At 37.8% G+C, this 20,776-nt stretch overlaps 2 protein-coding genes and 1 pseudogene across 2 annotated transcripts in view; 2 read left to right on the forward strand and 1 right to left on the reverse strand.

The window, feature by feature from the left end:
• The window catches only part of LOC143344629 (succinate dehydrogenase [ubiquinone] flavoprotein subunit, mitochondrial-like), a 29,067-nt gene extending 20,603 nt beyond the window's left edge, over positions 1-8,464 (reverse strand). Inside the window, exons 1-3 of the mRNA XM_076770863.1 lie at positions 8,105-8,464; positions 6,271-6,542; positions 3,567-3,961 (exon numbers count right to left, since the gene is read on the reverse strand). Coding sequence (XP_076626978.1) covers positions 3,567-3,961; positions 6,271-6,542; positions 8,105-8,234 — 797 coding nt within the window. The 5' untranslated portion in view covers positions 8,235-8,464. The remainder of the gene's footprint in view (positions 1-3,566; positions 3,962-6,270; positions 6,543-8,104) is intronic.
• LOC143344494 (uncharacterized) lies at positions 1,218-2,248 on the forward strand (annotated as a pseudogene).
• A 10,459-nt stretch (positions 8,465-18,923) lies between the features above and the next one.
• LOC143344653 (enoyl-CoA hydratase domain-containing protein 3, mitochondrial) lies at positions 18,924-20,745 on the forward strand. The gene is made up of 6 exons (XM_076770914.1): positions 18,924-19,074; positions 19,362-19,448; positions 19,583-19,756; positions 19,865-20,052; positions 20,182-20,342; positions 20,422-20,745. The coding sequence occupies exons 1-6, from the start codon at positions 19,033-19,035 to the stop codon at positions 20,649-20,651; spliced, it is 882 nt and encodes a 293-aa protein (XP_076627029.1). The 5' UTR covers positions 18,924-19,032; the 3' UTR covers positions 20,652-20,745.
• Positions 20,746-20,776: the final 31 nt, after the last annotated feature.

The raw sequence follows: 20,776 nt of genomic DNA on the forward strand, positions 1-20,776 counted from the left end.
GGTATGTAATATTTTAAAATTGCCTCTTATAGTTTTGCAAATTTGACGATTTACATCTTGCGCGCACATCCACTATGGTAGCAGCCATTCTAACTTTGATTTTAATGAAGCATTGTAGGCTTGCACTAAATTACACAGTAACAAGTAACAAGTAACAATAACAGTAACAAGTTTCTTAACAACAATGAAAAAATAAATTGTGTTTATTGCCCACCTATGACATCGTGGCAAAAGTGGAGCGATTTATAAATTATAAATACATACAGTGTGTATACCAGGAGATAAAGATACACTTATTATTCTCATGACGTACTTGCTTTAAAATACAAATTGAATAAATAAATATTGTAATTTCTACGGCTCGCCTATCATGAAGTTTGTGCACATTATCTAAATCTCCACTGTTGTGAAAGCATTCTGTGTAATTTGTATAATAAAAATACTTGTCAAATGAGATTAATATGTACATCTGTATCTGTGTTGTTATTAACATTCTTTAAAATCGAGATGGTTTTTGTAATGAACATGATAAAACGGGTATATTGAAATGGAGTTTGTACTTTTTGATAATGTGACATATCGTAAAGTTAATTAAATTGATTGCCCTTGTCGTGTGAAAATAATATTTGTTGGTAGATAAGTGAGAAAACTTGGATATATATATATATATATATATATATATATATATATATTGCAATTAGCTCTTTATAAGCGTGTAGAACATTGTTGGTCATCCATACAGCCGAGGTTCGATTATGGGCATTTAAACGTTGCACTTATCCAGCCAATCTTTTGTTGCACATATCCAGCTTTTACTCTATTCGGAAAGATGGTAAATATTAATAACTTTACTGTCTGCTGAGTTTGTTGAGTGGAACCAGGGACCCACACCAATTAATAGCGCAGAAGAAAATTTAAGGGATGTATTATTCGATTTAATTGTAAGAAGTGTCGAAGACACGGCATTCCTGGTTGAACATGAAACGTGTGTTGAAATGGACGGGACGCCTGTCGAACAAGGAATTCAGGATGCTGATTTGAACTGGTTGTGGGTAGATGAAGTGGAGGAAAATAGGACACTGAGTATTTCAAACATATACGAAGAAGATGTTGTATGTCATTCGAATAAGGAATACATCCCATTCGAATATAAAAGGAAAGCCGTGACGTACTGGAACAGCGGTAAGACGAAGCGATTAAAATCAGACACCGTACGTTCCAAATTCCGTCATGTAAAATCCGAAAGAATGCTTCGTAAATGGGCTTTACAAGATGAACAGGGTGGCACAAAAAAGGAAAAGATAAAACGTATTGCAGAGTATACATTTAATAAATTTATGGAAGCTCATCAGTTAAGAGTAATTGTCCATGAAGTAGATCTACGGCGATGGGCTTTACAGGCGAGAGATATAGAAAATTTACAAACATTTAAAGCCGGATATACTTGGCTACATACTTTTAAATAGACGTTTAGATTAGTGTCCAGAAAAATTACCAGATTTGTAACCACAAATATGGTAAATCGAGAAGACGATATTCATTTGCAATGCAGCGCATTCGTGAATGAAGTAAAATCATATATAGCCCGAAATGAACCATACAATGTTTACAATTTCGATCAAAGTGGTTTTAATTTAGAATTACATTCAGGACGCACTTTGGCTGAAGAAGGTATAAAAATCGTAGAAGGAGGTGTTCAATCAGCGTCATCCACCACTCATAATTACACTATCCAGCCAACAATTTCAGCTGATGGACAATTACTGTCACCATTATTTATTGTACTGAAAAAGAGTACAGGACATTTCGGACCGATTGTGGAACAACATTTATTTCGCTCTGACAATGTATATCTTGCAGCTTCAAAGTCAGGAAAATTAACTACGGATCATTTCAAGACCTGGTTAAGAGAGATTTACTTCGCAAATACTGGGTCCGCAACAGTTCTAATTCTTGATTCCTGGAGTGGTCACTGTAAGAAGACGGTGAACGAAGTTACTCCTGAGGGTAAAAATATAAAATTTTTTATAATACCAAAAGGTGGAACAAAGTATGTTCAACCACTGGATGTTTACGGTTTCCGCACTTGGAAAAATTTCGCCCGCCGATTTTTCGATATAGTTCTCGTTTTAAATCACGACATTAATCTCCACGCTAGGAATAATATAATTAAACATCAATCTCTGGTCCACAATTTTCATAGCCAAGGCTCCAAAATTTTATTAAATACTCCTGGGAAAAATTTTAATGGGGGATTCTAGAGGCTAAAATAAGACAAAAATAAAAAATACCAATTTGTTGATGGAGGCTTCGTTAAAAAGTTATTAACAATTGAAGTTCCGTCCGTACTGAATTTTTTTCTCGAAAATGCGCAAGATTTCGAGGGTATGTCTATTTACCAAAAGTGATTGTACTTGAACCCCGCAACCGAAAATAATTTTTCCAGAACGTTTTAAAATTTTTTTTTTCGTCGAAAAATTTAGGCACCTGATTAGATTTTCGGTAAAGAATTTTTTTTTTCGTCAGTTTTTGTTATTATACGAATTTCAATAAAATGGAAAATTAACACATTACTGACGGGAAACGAGTATTCTCGTTTTTCGACAAATGTGTGTTTTTCTAGTAACTCCTTCGACAATACAAGAAAAAAATTCTATTATCCGCGTATAACTTCTGAAAATTTTAATAAACCATATTAATTACAAAAACACTTATCACATTTTTAGTATACACATGTTGAAGGAATTCTATGTTATTAAAATCATCCTATAGTAAAGTTTTAATAAAAATGCCCCGTCGTTAAAGTGTTAAGTTAATCAATCTTTTTTTGTTATAAACAAATTGTATTTTGTGAAATTTTTTAACACCATGTTATCGTACATAAGAAACCATTAACCTCGCCCATTAATAATTTTTTCGTATGTCTTTCCGTTTTTGAGTTAGCCGTCTCGAGCTAAAACTTCAAGGGGTGGTTTCACCCCTTAAACTCGAGTTACTGCAGCTAAAAAAAAAATATGTCGATTATTTTTGGCTGCTTTATAAGTGTACGAAGTTTCATCAAAATCGAAGCCGGACCGTTCGCGAAGGTTCCTTGTAAGTTTAGGTGGCTATCTGCGAAATAAAACTGAAATAGTCAGTAAATATTGACACTCGTTGGCCAAACTATACATATAGGCGACAGTGCAATCACTTGACCTCATCCCTGCCACTCATGCTCTAGACATAACCTCAATCCTAATTGCTTATTATTTAATATTAAATCCTACACGAAACATTTATATAAAAAATATTTGACATTAATGACGATATCCATGATATAACGAGCAGTGATGGGATCTGAAGCTCTTCGAATCGGTTTGAATAAAAATATAACTCTTAACACTCCCAATTCTATCAAAATCTTCAAGGCTCAAGATATTCTAAGTATTCGAGACTTTTAAAACTCAAGATGTCCAAGAGTTATCAGTTAAAAACTTCGAACCGTTTCACAGCTGAGATTCCAACAGCCCCATCGCAAATGTCATGGCGGTCAACGCGTTAAACTCGTCGAGGCGTAAGTAACTCACACGACTGGCTTCTGTTTGTTCGGACTGTCGTTGCCTTTGACGCAGTTAGGGGCTGACACGGTCTCCTTGGCCTTGGCCAGGGTCGGTGACACCTTGTTGCCAGAATTGAGAGTGACCACCGATCCAGGTGAATATTTCTCGCGATTGGTCTGTCGACGGTTTTTCAAAGATGGCGCCCGATACCTCATCCGTGCTTCGAGACGTTCCTTGGCGATGTTCGTTGCAGGACTGAGCGTCACCCTCGTGACTCGTTCCTTGCACCAGGCCACATGTCTGTCGTAAGCTTTTATGCCGAAATGTCGGTTGCAGGTGGGACACACACCCTGTTCGTTCGCGCGCGTCGGCGCGCTCGATGGAGCATTCGGGCTGCTCTGCTTCTGCATCGTGGTATCCTCCTAAAAATGTATCGCAACGTTTATAATCGTTAATCGATACATCGACCTTTTAACCGAGCAAATGACAACAAAAAATTACACTTTCATTAAGTGTAAGTTTTAATGTTAAAATCATGGTACTCAAAAAGCATCAGTCATTATATTTGCTTTACAATTTGCTCGTCAGTGTTCCGACATTTTATTTAAGATGGTTCCGATACAATACGGATCGAATTAACCGTGTTATAGGAGGATCGACTCATGGACTCATCCTGTACAATAATATGGAAATTTTTAATGTCTGACTCTCAACATCAAGTCCAGTTGCGTGGGAGGTCTCGTTTATGAATTCTATATTTTAAGATGACTTAACAAGGACCAGGAGAAATAAATTCCGTGATATATGATCGTTGCAAAAAGTGAGATTGTAAATAAATTAATATCGTGATTTAAGATTTACGTTAATTACAGTAAATATATAAAGTGTTTAATCGCATCGATTATTTTAGTATATTAGAAGCTTAGCAATTTGGCAGAATTCGTTTCTCCAAAAATTAACACGAATCTGGCAGCAAATACAACCGAGATAAATAAAATAATACTGCGTGTCGCAAAGAAAATTCTTCTCACGCACGATTGCACTTGCATCATTCGCGATGCATCTGGGTTAATCTATGTCCCACCTGGAATTCTCACCTCGCGTCTGTTTATTTTCTTCTGCGCTCGGATTCTGTAAGCTTATATTTTCCAATTACCTAAATTACATGTTGTTTCATTATCTGACAAAATAATTATAGCTCTCATTAATCGGATTGCCAATCGAAAGTCAATTAGTTAATAATTATTCCCCCTGTCATTTGGTCCAGGAAATACTTTTAATCGAAACTATCAAATTAAGTCTAACACGATAAAGACTATTTCATGGGACGAAGTGATGGATTAGAAAAGTTCAAAATTGTGCGAACGAAACACATACAGACCAAGACGTAGTAAATTAACAATTATTTTTATTACACGCTGAAGAAGAAACTATGTATACAATGTTTCAAAAATATACAAGGTGTTCGGTCATCTCTGGGAAAAATTTTAATCGGAGATTCTAGAGACCAAAATAAGACGAAAATGAAGAATACCAATTTGTCGATTGAGGCTTCGTTAGAAAGTTGTTAACGTTTAAAGTTCCGCCTGTAGAACAGCAATTTACGAACAGCTGCGTGCGCGCAATAGGTTGAGGCTAGTGGTTCCCACTCATAGAGCTGTAAAGTTGTCGATACGAGTACATAGAGTTTCTCATGTTGAGTGAGAACCACTATCGCATGCACGGAGCTGTTCGCAGGTTGCCGTTCTACAGGCCGAATTTTAAACGTTAATTCTCGTCCTATTTTGGCCTCTAGAATCTCCCATTAAAATTTTTGCCAGCTGGCTAGCCAAACACCCTGTATAGTTCATATTACCTATAAAAAAAATGCTAAAACGTATACAGAGTGTTCGGCCACCCCTGGGAAAAATTTTAATGAGGGATTCTAGAGGCCAAAATAAGACAAAAATCAAGAATACCAATTTGTTGATAGAGGCTTCGTTAAAAAGTTATTAACAATTGAAGTTCCGTCCATACTGAATTTTTTTCTAGAAAGTGGGTATGATTTCGGGGATATGTCTATTCACTAAAGATGATTGTAATTGACCCCCGCAACCGAAAATAATTTTTCCAGAACGATTTGAAATTTTTCAATTTAATTGTTAATAACTTTTTAACGAAGCTTCCATCAACAAATTGGTATTTGTGGCGCTGCTTCGCTGCGACGGGGGGGCTGCTCGAGTGAATTCTGTAGGAGGACGGAAAAGGAAAGGAGGGGGCGCGTTTCGTCCGGGCCTGCTAGTGGACTCATCAGTAAGGCTTTCTAGCAGGCCCTGCCTCAGACGACGGGATATTGGGAAGTCGTTCGAGGAGTGTATATAGGAACTGAGGGGTCGGTCGAGCGCTTGCGAGAGCGCGACCCCTCTGGTGGCGAGCATGGGAGGTGACGCCACATATTCTTAATTTTCGTCTTATTTTGACCTCGAGAATCCCTCATTAAAATTTTTCCCAAGGGTGGCCGAACACCGTGTATAGATAGCGTCTTCCTCCGTATTTTTTAAGTAGAGCAATTCATTATTAAACTGTGGCGCAGAAAGTATTGGAACAGTATAAATACAAGAAACAAAATCTGTACGAGCGGCCTCAGGAATCCAATAAAAAATGTTTCGATCCAAATATTGTTACAGTCAATCTAACTACAGCATCTTCATCTCTAAACATCATTCTCATACACGAATGCTCAAGAACTTACGAGTTTGAAGCGTGCGGCGCGGATGGCACGCAGAAACTCATCGTGGGTCTGCTTCCACGACCTGGACCTGCACGATTTGTCGTCCTGTCGCCTCTTCTCCTGCCTTGGCAGAAACTCGGCCAACTCTGTGCCCTGGATCCTCTGTTTGGACGAGTCGAACGGCTTCCTCTTCCTACCAGTGGACCTTTCGCATATCCTGGTGTGCTTCTCCAGCGACTCCGGCTTAAATGTCCGCGCGCAGATCGCGCACGGCTGAAGAATCGGCGCCTTATCTGCGTCCATTTACCGAGAATTAATTCTGCTGTCGAGGTTGCGTCCTCCTAGCGCGGCAGGCGCGCAAGATGGCGTCCCGTCTGTCGTGCAGAGTGGAGTCAAAACGATTTCCGTGAACGTTTAAACACGGACGCATCGGTGAACCGATATCAACGCGTCTCGGAGAGAGATGAACTCCCTGATCCTGTTTTCTGAAGTCTAATCGGGGTATCCATGACTCTCTGTACGAGGGACACAAATAACAGTGAGCGTTTTGGTCAGACCCTGGCTGGGTCCGCGTCGAGAGATCTGCTTCGCGAAGATATAATCGTTCTGTGCTACCCCAGTAGGTAACTTTGCGATCAAAGAGTGCTAGTACCACTTTAGACCAAAGGTGGAGCGAGTTCAGAAATGCTGAGATGATAGGATCATAGTGGTAAAGATAGCTAGTAGCTTCAGACTAAGATTGATCAAATTCGGACTCCTTTTTGAGGTCATCGAGTACCACAATGTGGACAACAGAACAGAGTCATCGTAAGAATCTCAAAATCAAGGTTCACAGAAGCAAGTAACGAGGGTATCATCATGGTAGCAACATGAATCACAACACTAGTAACTTATTAATAAGCGTCCACCTTGATACCAATAAAACCAGTGGCACTATAAATTCCGAAGGTTAATCAAACTACGATTATCAGACTTGGTGAGATCATCGAGTACCACAGAGACGACAAACAGTCCCAAGGTTGAGAGCCACAGAGACAAACAACGGAATCACATCGAGATTTCTCGAGACGAGTACAGTATTCTACGAGATCGCGTTGATTGATCCAGAGGATCGTTCGTTCCGCGGGCGCGAATCACGGACACCTGCGTGTTTCTCTTATTAAACGACGAGGAGGATTAAGACGAGGTGTCGCCCCCGCGAGAGTGGCTCGCCTACAGAGGAGCAAGCTTCCTTTTTAGGAGTTTACGAGCTACCGAGTATTGTATCTGTTGCGCGCGTAGAAGAGATACCGCCATGCTTGCCCCAGTGTCGACGATTCCTTCCGTCCTCGGTTTTCCGTCGATGGCGCGACCATCATATAGTACAACGCCTTTTTCAATCGTCACCTTCGTACGTGGATTCGTAATTGCTATTTATTATTTGTCGACGAGTTTTTTTAACCCTGTTCCATATTAGATACGACTTTGGGTCCCACGTCTAGTTTGAATAACTAGGATGTCAAGTATATTTATACAGTAACGCTATTTTGTGTCTATATAGTCCTCTTAATGTTTGGACCTCGGAAAATTCAATGCAATAAAGTCTGTTTATACACAGAACGTTTGAAGTAAAAAGAGTATTAGCAATTGGACAGTCAGGGATAGGTCTCAGGGGATTCTAATTTGCTGTTTTATGGATCAGTAGATATTATGGTTGTTTAGAAAGTATACAGCGATATTACATCGAAAGCAATCGAGGAAAAAGAGAAGAATGAACTCGACCCACTTTTAGGTTAGGATTCGATGAATTGTTAGTAGAAAGAGATGGTTAGAGCACGGGTGGAAGATTCGAAGAAGATTCAAGTCACAATCTCACCTGATTCGGAATATCGCTCGACTTCGACTACTTTCTCCGATTCGACGAGTTGCACTTTCGGCGGACACCGATCGTAAAGGGATATCAAATCCGTCTCAGCGACGGTTCTCCTCGAGACGCAACACAACATCGAACGAACGGCATGGAGGCACACCGACTGAGCCGTGCCATAACCACGAAGCTGTTCTTGTACGCAACGTCCACGCTGTCTCTTTCTCCTCTTACAAAAGCGACTTATTTTAGGTGTCACCGCGAGAGCATCAGGAGACGCGGCTCCGTCCTTCGAGTAGCGATGGGATCGAGTTCGAGAATGCTTCTAGCGACTCGAGAACTTTCGAGCAACCCTCGACGACAGGCAACAAGTGGATACGATATTGGCACACTTCGTTAACGTTCTTAACACCAATTTATCTAATTATAAATTTCGTGGATATCTATCAGCTTGGATGGCTGCGTTTCCAATAGGTTTTTAGGTTATGCGAGCTACAGGCAATTTATTATCGCATTACTGTAGTCATTCGAACGGTACAAATACAGGGTGTTCGGCCACCCCTGGGAAAAATTTTAATGGAAGATTCTAGAGGCCAAAATAAGAGGAAAATCAAGAATACCAATTTGTTGATGGAGGCTTCGTTAAAAAGTTATTAACGTTTAAAGTTCCGCCCGTACTGAATTTTTTTCTCGAAAATGCGCAAGATTTCGGGGGTATATCTATTCACCAAAAATGATTGTTATTGACCCCTGCAACCGAAAACAATTTTTCCAAAACGATTTGAAACTTTTTTTTTCCGTCGAAAAATTTTACACCCTCTCGAATTTTTTTCTAGAAAGTGGGTAGGATTTCGGGGTTATGTCTGTTCACCAAAAATGATTGTAATTAACCCTCGCAACCGAAAATAATTTTTCCAGAACGTTTTGAAATTTTTTTTTTCGTCGAAAAAATTTAGGCACCTAATTAGATTTTCGGTGAGGAATTTTTTTCTTGAAAGTGCGTAGGATTTCGAGGTTATGTGTAATGACCAAAAATTATTGTAATCGACTCCTGCAAACGAAAATAATTTTTTTAGAACGATTGAACAAATTTTTTTTCACGTCGAAAAATTTTACACCCTCTCAATTTTTTTCTAGAAAGTGGGTAGGATTTCGGGGTTATGTCTGTTCACCAAAAATGATTGTAATTAACCCTCGCAACCGAAAATAATTTTTCTAGAATGTTTTGAAATTTTTTTTTTCGTCAAAAAAATTTAGGCACTTGATTAGATTTTCGGTAAGGAATTTTTTTCTTGAAAGTGCGTAGGATTTCGAGGTTATGTGTAATGACCAAAAATTATTGTAATCGACTCCTGCAACCGAAAATAATTTTTCCAAAACGATTTGAAACTTTTTTTTCACGTCGAAAAATTTTACACCCTCTCAATTTTTTTCTAGAAAGTGAGTAGGATTTCGGTGTTATGTCTGTTCACCAAAAATGATTATAACTGACCCCCGCAACCGAAAATAATTTTTCCAGAACGATTTTAAATTTTTGAATTTAATTGTTAATAACTTTTTAACGAAGCCTCCATCAACAAATTGGTATTCTTGATTTTCGACTTATTTTGGCCTGTAGAATCTCCCATTAAAATTTTTCCCCGGGGTGGCCGAACACCCTGTATATGAAATAATGTTCGAAGTTCATTCGTATTCGAGTACTAATTAAGTACAAATTAGAAGAAATGAACCACGATTGAAATTTTTAATGACTAATAATGGACATAAAAATCCACGATGATAAGAACGAACACACAAAATGATTTATTCGTTAGAGACTGAATCAATTCTACTTTATATTTTCGCAAAACGAAGAACTGTGCAACGTATCGATTGTAGCCAAGCTCACGTCCTTATTCCGTGAAATGAGTTCCGCTTCCGGCAGTGGTCACCGGTGGCCCACGCAACAGGGATCACGATTAAATTTAATGATTTAATAGCCTAGTATGCTTTATACTTAGTGAATTCGGTCGATACTTCGAAAATCACGCTAGACACTGTAAGTTTGATCAGATATGCATTCACACATTCAATTCTATGCAACTAATCGTAGATTTGAACCAAACAAATAAAAAATACGTCAGTGACAAAATTTTGTTTACGCACAGTGTATCGCGTTGACACTATGACACATTACGAAGTGGTAAAATTAATTTTCACGTCAGAAACTGATAGAATTACGAGTCTCTAAAAATATTTCAAATAAAATAAGGATTATCGAAACGTTAATTGTATTCAATTAATGCGTTTTTATTCTGCCACGTACATTAGCATCGACCAATCACATGTTCACTGTCACAAACACCATGGAGATATGCGATTGTTTTTCGTGGTACCGTGCCCATACATTACGTTCGATACTTGCGGGGAAAGTTCGCGTCGATAATCGATTCACCGATTAACGGTTCGATTTTATGCACGATAGAATGTATAACCTTACCTCGTATCAACTTTTTGGTATTTCTGACAAGAAACACTGATCAACGCGACGGAATATCGGTTATATTAGCTCGGACCCGTCACTAGTTCCTCTCTTTTCCACTTAAGCGTCCGAATACATTCGTACCCGCGTGGTTCTCGTACATATTATTAGAAGACAGTCCCAACCGCGAAACTGGAACCGGACGGAAGTACAACGCGAGAAAAACTTCAGGCGACGATCGCTAGGATCTCTCGACGCGTTATTTATGGCAGACAAGCTACCGGGATTTCGTAAATACTAGCAGAAGCAGTTTTCCATATGCAAACTTACCCTCAACCTGCGCCATGTCAGTTGTTAGGGGAAACAATGACTGTCATGGCAACCGGTGACAGGTTCCCCAACTGTTAGAATTCAGAAGTTCGATCAAAACCCACAGGAAATATCATTCTCGAGGAGATCGAAGGAACTGTTATTCCTCCTATTTCTACAGTTTAGTAATCTCAAGTGTAAAAATGATACTCGTTAAAGGAGAAATGAATGAAACTTGAATACAATTAAAAAATTTCAAATCGTTCTGAAAAAATTATTTTCGGTTGCGGGGATCAATTGCAATCATTTTTGGTGAATAGACATGCCCCCGAATTCCTACGCACTTTTGAGGAAAAAATTCAAGTAGATCCTGAAATTTCACGACGAAATTAAAATTTTTCAAATCGTTGTAAAAAAATTATTTTTGGTTACAGGGGTCAATTAAAATCATTTTTGTTGAATAGACATACCCCCGAAATCCTACGCACTTTAGAGAAAAATTGTTTACCGAAAATATGTGGCCAGTTTGTAGAAAAATAGTTCGTTACTTTTGATAATAGATGGCACATCTAGCTTGTGCGATCAAAATATTTTTGAATTGTTATTATTTTATCAAGACTGGTTGGGGGCGAAGCTTTCATAAATAACTTAAATTAATGAGTAATATATTTTTATATTATTTCGATCGCACATACTTCGAGGTGTCATTTAACCTCGAAAATAATGAACTATTTCTCGAGAAACTTAAACCACAGACGAGGGGTTTGGCATGTTAGAAGAATTGGAGTTAACGTTTTGTTTATTGCTAGGATACGTTTAACGGAAATTGTTTAAACATCGAATCAGAAAAATAAAAGCTTCTCGAGATACAAGTTGAGTCCTCCCGTATTTTTTAAGATTCGCTCGTATGAGGGAGCATAACGGCTAAAAAGTAGAAAAATGGCTGCCATCTAGCGTCGAAGACAGCAAACTATTTTACGACAAACTTGGACGTTTTCCCACCAGGTTTTTTACATTGTATTTTCGGGAAAAGAATTTTTTTCTCGAAAATGCGTAGGATTTCGAGGGTATGTGTATTCACCGAAAATGATTGTAATCGACCCCCGAAACTGAAAATAATTTTTTCAGAATGATTTGAAATTTTTTAATTTCGTCGGTAAAGTCCATCTACTCGAACTTTTTTTCTCGAAAGTTTGGTTGCCAGGCGGCAGAGGAGGTGAACCCCTACGTGGCGCTTTCCCAGGTGGTGGATAAGGGCAGCCGTTGGGATAGGATGTCGGGATAGGGTCATCAACCTGAGTAGGCTGGTGGCCACATCCTCACATAGCATCTCGGAAGTCGGAGGAAAAGCTGGTTTTGACCGGTTTAAATCCTTTATTTTTATATTTTTTTTTGTACGTTGGGAAATCGTCATCGTCGGGTAGTGTCCGACTCTTACCGGCTAAAACCCCACGGTGACCATCCTCAGACGTCTGGAGGGGGACCGGAAACTCTAGTGAGCCAACACAGAGTCCCCCGCCGCGCCGTTACCAGGCTCTCCTCCCACCGCATTTCCACTCAACCGCAGACGCCTGGTCACCAGAGAAGCCAGATTGAGCACCGGGTGCACTACTCGACTATGCCAGATCGCGCGTACATGTGCTCGTAGAGTTTCGGAAAGTCGACAAAAGCAAACTGATACATGCCCTCTTTCTCGATTCTCCGAAACTACCCGAAGTAATTTCGGACCGCCTCGTGGGAGTCGAGAGAGAAAGGCTCACATTTGCTTTCCCGCTCTTAAACAACTGAAATCCGACCTCCCGTCAACGGCATACGATTTAGAATCTCGAGTCGAAATTCTCGACTGCCAAGCATTTTTACTTTCCAACCTATGTATGTAGACGCAAATAAGCAAAGTACCCATAATGGACAAAAATTTTGTGAAATTTCTTTTACGGAAATACACTGTATGTATGAGCGTACATATGTATATTATTTCAGATATAACTACTGATATATCTGGCAACGTATAACCATTACTACTGGCTACTGTCAGCCTTTCCAAGCCCCTCCCAGCCTTTGCTGGCTTCTGCTAGCTTCTGCTGGCCTCTGCTGGCCTCTGCTAACCTCTGCCAGCATGTGCGGGTCTGTGCTACCTCTGCCAGCATGTGCGGGTCACTGCCTACCTCTGGCTGCCTCCGCTGGCCTCTATTGACCGCTGATACCACTCCTGATACTTCTGACAACGTATAACGATTACAACTGGCTACTGCCAGCCTCTCCCAGCCTCTGCTGGCCTCTGATGACCACTGCTTATATTTCTGACAACGTGTAACGATTACTACTGACTTTTGCCAGCCTCCGCTAGCTATTGCTGACCGCTGCTGACCACTCCTGATACTTCGCGCAACATATAACGATTACGACTGGCTACTGCTTGCCTCTACTGGTCTCTGCTTGCCACTGCTTGCTACTGCTGGGCTCCACTAGACTTTGCTGACCTCTGCTAACCACTGCTGGCCACTGCTGGCCACTGCTGACTACCCCTGATGCTTCCGACAATGTATAACGATTACTACTTGTTACTGCTTGTCCCTGCTGGTCTCTGCTTACCTCTGCATGCCTTTGCATGCCTCTGCTGGTCTCTGCTGGCCCCTGCTGACCACTGCTGACCTTTGCTGACAACTTCTGACATGATATATATGTATTAAAGCTTGTATAATTTAAATCTATGGTAATAAATGATATAATTTCAAAGAATTCTATGTGTTCTCATCATTTTTTACCTTTCTTTTCCTCTCCAAATCATTCCCTTAGTTATAAGATACGTGCCACCTCTTCGCAAGGCCGCCAACATTTTGGAAAAATTCCGGACATTTTGGAAATTCGGATTTGGTCTCGACCCACTTTTGAAGTAGGTCAAGGTCAAGGTCAAGGACATCTGAATTTTAGAAAAATTCCGGACGGTTTGGAAATCCAGATGTCCTTAACCCAATTTCGAAAGTGGGTCAAGGTCACCGGCATTTCAGAAAACGTTCTGGGCACTTTGAGAATTCCGATGTGGCCTTGATCCAGTTTCAAAAGTGAGTTAAGGTCACCAGCATTTTGGAAATGTTCTGGGCACTTTGGGATTGCAGTTTTAACTAGAAAAACGGTTTCTTATGTAGGGTGTGAACGATTGGTGGTGCGTATGGTCGGTGTCACCCCGCGACGGGATGGCACCAGTATGTTTGTGGATTCGAGTGTTAGAAACTTTCGTGAGGTATGAATGGATCATTGTTGCGCGCGTGCGGTCGGTGTCGTCTTGCGTCTGGACGGCGCCGGGATGTTTGGGAAATAGGGTGACTATGTTTGGAAAATGTCGAGTGGCTGAAAGAATGCGAGGAAGAGTGTTTAGAACTGAGCGACTGGACCGTGAGAATGGAACGATTAGTAAGGCGTGTACGTGACTGCGTGAATCTGGACTATGGATGCGAGGATTTTGGGTGTGAGTGAAAAGGGATGATTGCGTGAGGAAGATAGAGCGACTGAGGGTGAATCTTTATAAGTGCGTGAATGTTCGGCGGCGCGGCAGTTGATAGGCGACAGTGACTAGTCGAAAGTCACAGGCGAAATTACAGCGAATTAGCGACTTGTGTCTTTGTTATCAATTGTGTTGTTATTATTGTTATCTTTTGTTGGAAAATTCCGACACCCCCTTTCCTGCTCTGAATACGGCCCAGCAGCCGAGCCCCGAAGGGCTGTTTGGCGACGACAGGCCCTGGCCTACACGGCGCCAGACCCATCGTAAATTACGGGCGGACACTTGAGGACCTTTTCGCCAGCGTAGACGAGCATTTTCCCAGGCCAGGGAAATGCCTTCACTTCTTGCTGAACGTCTAACTGCGTTACATCGTGCGGAGCTCAGCGATAGCATAAGAAATATCTTTGTACTTTCTAAGCTTTTCTTACACTTTCCTATTATTTTTGTTAATAAACTGTTATTGTTCGTTAATCGAGTCCTCGTCTCATTTTTATTGTGAACGATCTCTCCCAGCCCACACACTCAATTCCTACACTTATAACTAAAGGAATGATTTAGAGAGGAAAAGAAAGGTAAAAATGATGAGGACACATAGAATTCTTTGAAATTATATCATTTATTGCCATAGATTTACGTTATACAAAGCTTTAATACATATACATCACGTCAGAAGTTGTCAACAAAGGTCAACAGTGGTCAGCAGGGGCCAGCAGAGACCAGCAGAGGCAAACAGAGACCAGCAGAGGCAAGCAGTAACAAGTAGTAATCGTTATACGTTGTCGGAAGCATCAGGGGTAGTCAGCAGTGGTCAGCAGTAGTTAACAGAGGCCAGCAAATCCAGTGGAGGCCAGCAGTGGCAAGCAGTGGCAAGCAGAGACCAGCAGAGGCAAGCAGTAACCAGTCGTAATCGTTATACATTGCACGAAGTATCAGGATTGCACGTTGTCACAAATATAAGCGGTGGGTAGTGGAGGCCAGCAGAGGCTGGGAGAGGCTAGCAGTAGCCAGTAGTAATCGTTATACCTTGTCAGAAGTATCAGGAGTGGTCATCATCAATGGTCAGCAGAGGCCTGTAGAAAAATTCAAAAGTACATGTTACTTTATGGTGGACTATACCGCTATCGACGACCAGAATGCCCAAACTTGTCGAGAAGTAGTTCGTTCCGTACAGCGGTAGATAACGTGCCAAATATAATAGATCGAATAATTGTTAGTTTCATTTAACTTTTTCATATGGTTGCTATGTACGTTATGAGAAGGAAAATGTGGACGAGGGCATGTGTCAGTTTGTCTTTGTCGATTCTTCGAAACTCTACGAGTTCACATACGCGTGATAATCTCTGGTTCCTGGAACCCACGATGCGCGGTGTGATAACACTGATTTCGAGTCGCAAATACATTTTTGCCGAGTTATTTTATAAATAAAGGATGTATTACAATTTAAAATAAAAAATAGAGGATTTCCGTTGTACGTATCAATGAGATACATTCTTAAGTATTTTAATAATCTTGAAATCTTTAAATAATTTTAATCAATTGATTACTCCAATGACATTAATCGATTGATGTCCAATGATGGACTGTACAGCTTTTATTCCATTAAAAAATAATAAAATTTCTGTAATTTCATTTTCTGTCTCACTTCCTCTTGTGTTCATTTTTAAATCTGTAATGGGATTCTAGAGCCCCAGAAAAATGGGCCGATAAAATACATTGGGTGAAAGGTCTACTCGTATACCTCGTCTGTGCTTAAACTATCTGCTCTAGATTACAGTGTAATCTTTGGTACAGCAGTGCACTCCTTTTTATTATAAAAATAAACATTAGACTAATTATAAGCTTATTAAATAGACCGATGTTTATAATCTCAGCTTAATATAATATTACACAAGAATGCACAAAAAAAAAGTAGAAATTACGAATATATGTTACTGTGTTTGACAAACTTGAGAATACTTGCAAAATACAAATAGCCAGAAATCGAACAAATTATCTCATTGTAAACATTCATTCTCAATGTTACATCTCTCTTAACTCATTATAAGTCAGTGTTCTATTTATAAGACACTGAGTATTTTATTTTTTTTCAACCCTTAAAATTGATTTAAATTAAATGAAAAATTTACCACATATATTTTAGGGTGTATTAAACTAAATTATAATTATTGTTGTATTATATTGCCAATATTTTTTTAATACAAAAATTATAAACATTGCATAAATTTTCTTACTTTGTCTCGAATAATATACTCAATCATAAAACTCCATATCGTCACTTTTTTATCTTCTAATATGTTATTCCTATTGAGGAATGATTATACAAAATTGTTATAAACTTTGTTTATGTATTTTTAGCAAAAACTCGTATTGGTTACAAGTTTTATGTAGCTGTCCTATAAATAGGACATTGGTACTTAGCGTTATCAAAATGTATGTACTACGTGTTGGAGGACAACGAATCTGAATAAATGAATGTTTGTGTGTGTGTAATGAAGGAATGCAGAGTAACGTCGAAATTATCGATCTGCGATATTGCGCTTTTGTTTCTCATTAACTATTTTGTTCATTCATTTCCAGTTCGTACCGTTTGTACCATAAAGAAATTTCGTGGCAATTAAAGTTTATATATTACTGCTTACGTTAAAATCCACTGTTATTATATTGTTAATAAATAAAGTTCAATACTATGTATGAAGGGAGATTAGGTTTCGATCAGTGGACGCATCGGTCGAATGATCCATGGTTCGACATTTTTCGAGCGGCTTCGCGAGGTGTCGTACAGTAAAAACAATCCCACTTTTACATTTTCTGTTGATCACTTCAAAACATTTGTTGGTATTCTTTTATTCTTTGAGATCTTGGTATAGATATTATAAAAAAATGTATGCCCAGAAATCAGTATTTGAAATTTAAAAAATTTATACATTTTACTGATAATGCATGTGTAAATAAAAATGACAGAGGATTTAAAGTAAGACCTCTTCTCAATATGATAAATAGTGAATTCAAAAAATATGGAATTTTCGAAAAAGAATTGTCAATTGATGAAATGATCGTGAGATATTTTGGACACAACTCATTGAAACAATTTATACGTGGAAAGCCTATTCGATTTGGCTACAAATTTTGGGCTCTTTGCGGAAGCAGCAGACACTGTTATAATTTTGACTTATATACTGGCAAAACAATCGCTAAAAATGAGCGTGAAGATTTGGACCTTAGGATCAAGAGTAGTATTTGATATGTTAAATTGTATTTCTGACCCTGCAAGGCATTGGATATTCTTTGATAATTTATTTATTAATAGAGATTTATTGATACACTTACAGAAATGTGGATATCGAGCAATGGGAACATTGAGAGAAAATAGATTATCAAAGTGTCTTATAAAAGATACAAAATCTCTTGGTAAAGAAGCTCGAGAATCATACAATTTTCGATTTGATATAAATGGGGAAATACTATTTATGAAATGGAATGACAATAAATGTGTAACTATTGCATCTAATTTTGATAATGTAGAACCTCTCACACAAGTCAGTAGATGGGATCGCAAGATAAAAGGAAAACGTTTAATTTCTCAACCACAAATGTTGAAAAATTATAATACTTATACTAATACTTATATGGGCCAATTTTCACAAGAATAATTGATATGGCAATAGTAAATTCATGGCTTCTTTACAATCGAGTCAATAAATCAAATATCAATTTATTAGAATTTTGTTGATCTGTAGCAGTTTCCTATCTAAAATTAACTTTAAATACAAGAACTACAGTAGGACATGTACATCAGCTTCTAAAGTATTCACGGACGTAAGATTTGACGGAAAAGGACATTTCATGGAAAAATGTAAAAAACAGAGGCGATGTCAAGGAGAGGATTGCAAAGCTAAACCACTAACATATTGTGGAAAGTGTACAGTAACATTATGTAAAAATTGTTTTATAGATTATCATAAGAAATAAATGTATTTTTATTAGTTTTAAATAAATATATCAGTTTATAATTGTTTTCAATACTTTCATATACATATACTATACACTTGCAATTCTAATAGCACTAAGTCCCAGCGTCCTATTCACAGGACAGGCCAAACTTCAAAAATGTGAGGATGGAAAAAATTTTTGAAAATATTTTCTTATTCAGGGAAGGTTACTAATACATCTGAATAAGTGAAATTTTGAAATTTGAAAAAAAAAATAATTTGGGCGGTAATGGGTTAAGGAACATAAAAAGTACCAAAATAAACTGAACATGAAACTAACATCCACATTAATGCAATGAAATAAAAACTAAATAAATAAATTGTCGAATACAGAAAGAGAAATCACGGTAGAACTCCATATATATTTTTGCATTAACAAATGCACCTCAAAGCATTAAAAGATGCAAAAAACGCGGGAAAGAGACAAATTTTGGTCGACAATAATAATATTTAAATATCGATCCCCCCAAACGTAGATCCATACAAAATGTTGTATTGAATGTGCGATATGTTATATATACCCCGCCTGTAATATTGTTTTACATAATGTTATCGCAAATCTCCATTTCCAATGATCAGTATATATGACAGTCATTCTGAGAATGCTTGAAAGTAATGCAATTTATTTATTAATCATTACAATTTAAAAAACAAACAATAGTACGAATAAAATACCATGGCAATGTTGACGAAGCAAAATATCTTTGCTTACTTTCAGGTATTGTATTTTCAAATTAATTACGTAAATATGTATATTTTATGTATAGTGAGAGGGTTAGATTATATAACCTATAACTATCTTAAACATATTGTATTTGCACAGAATGTAACTAATATACTTTATCTCTTTTGCACATGCATCAATATAATAGAATTAAAGATGCAATCCAATTAGATGTAGGTGTTAATATCTGTAAGGATTTATGAAGTTTAAAATTAGAATTTATTGAGAATCGCGGGACATTTTAAACCGTGTACCTTGTCCTTTGCATATAAATGTTGCAGGTGGGACGATATATTACAAGGACATTTTCTACTAATAGGATATTATCCGCGGAAACGAAATATGTAGACATTGAGGAACATAATGGGGTAAAAAATATATTAAACCTACAGTTATAAGCAATAAACTTTGTATTATATAAATTAAAGGAATATATGTATACCATGCATAAGTATACATAGTACATATATTCTTATTAATTTGTGTGTATACTTGCAATCAGGTAAGAACAATAATATTAAATGAACCTTCATCACGTAACTCTTTATCGCTGGCTATGCTGAAATCCATTATAACAAATATCAAGAAGGATGAAAATAATAAAGATCTGAGGTCCATTGTTCTCAGATCTGCTCCAGGAAATGTATTTTCAGCTGGACATAACTTAAAAGAATTGGTTTGTTTGTAGACTATTAAATAAAGTTTATTAAAACAGTGGTGGTCTGTTTAATATAAACAGGATTTAACATTCGTCTTAGAAGAATGATTGGCTTGCATCATTTAGACTGCTAACAATGGGAAGCTACACAAGGAAATCTTTGAAACATGCTCTGAGATGATGCAATTGATTAGTCAGAGTCCTGTTCCCGTGATTGCTGCTGTGGATGGTGTAGCTGCTGCAGCTGGTTGCCAGCTGGTTGCTGCCTGTGATATTGTTATTTGTACAGAAAGAAGTTCGTTTAGTACACCAGGGTAAATATTCTTTTAGAAAACATTATTTTATCAAATGTTTTGTTATCAAAAGATGCATATGTAGGTACTTTATTAATGCCATATTTCTTAGTATTCTTTAGATAATGATTATGTACAATTATTTTTTAGTGCCAATCATGGAATATTTTGTTCTACACCAGGTATTCCTTTGATTCGAAATGTACCTAGAAAAACAGCAATGTATATGCTCTTCACAGGTTTCAGTATTAGTGGAAAAGAAGCATATGAAGCGGGTCTTGTGAGTAAAGTAGTGCCAAATGATAAACTTGGTAAGTTATTGATAGACTTCCTTGCTGAATTATTATGTTCATAAATAAATTATTACTTTATACTGGATTTCACATTTAGAAGAAGAAATTAATAATGTCACAGCAGCCATAAATTCGAAAAGTCGGTCAGTTGTGCATATCGGAAAAACATTTTTATACGAACAAATGGATCTTGATATTTCAACTGCATATTTCTTGGGAACCGAAAAAATGGTTAACAATTTAAAAATGAAAGATGCTCAGGAGGGAATTAAAAGTTTTATCGAGAAACGGAAACCTGTTTGGCAGCATGACTATGCAAAAGATTGATGTCTATAATTTGTATACAAGTTGTCAAAATACAATTTTTATTCTATTTTTGTATTAAACAAATGAATCACTATTTTAAACAATGTTATTCATCATTATCGTTTATTTATTACCCATTATCTGTA

This window comes from Colletes latitarsis, chromosome 8 (assembly GCF_051014445.1).
Source record: "Colletes latitarsis isolate SP2378_abdomen chromosome 8, iyColLati1, whole genome shotgun sequence".
Taxonomy (NCBI): Eukaryota; Metazoa; Arthropoda; class Insecta; order Hymenoptera; family Colletidae; genus Colletes; species Colletes latitarsis.

What these genes read in the sequence shown, in the direction of transcription:
- LOC143344653 (XM_076770914.1), top strand. Translation starts at nt 19,033, where the DNA reads ATGGCAATGTTGACGAAGCAAAATATCTTTGCTTACTTTCAG. An exon ending in ACATTGAGGAACATAATGGG is followed by an intron (nt 19,449 to 19,582) that starts GTAAAAAATATA and finishes ACTTGCAATCAG; the next exon opens with GTAAGAACAATAATATTAAA. An exon ending in AGTGCCAAATGATAAACTTG is followed by an intron (nt 20,343 to 20,421) that starts GTAAGTTATTGA and finishes TTTCACATTTAG; the next exon opens with AAGAAGAAATTAATAATGTC.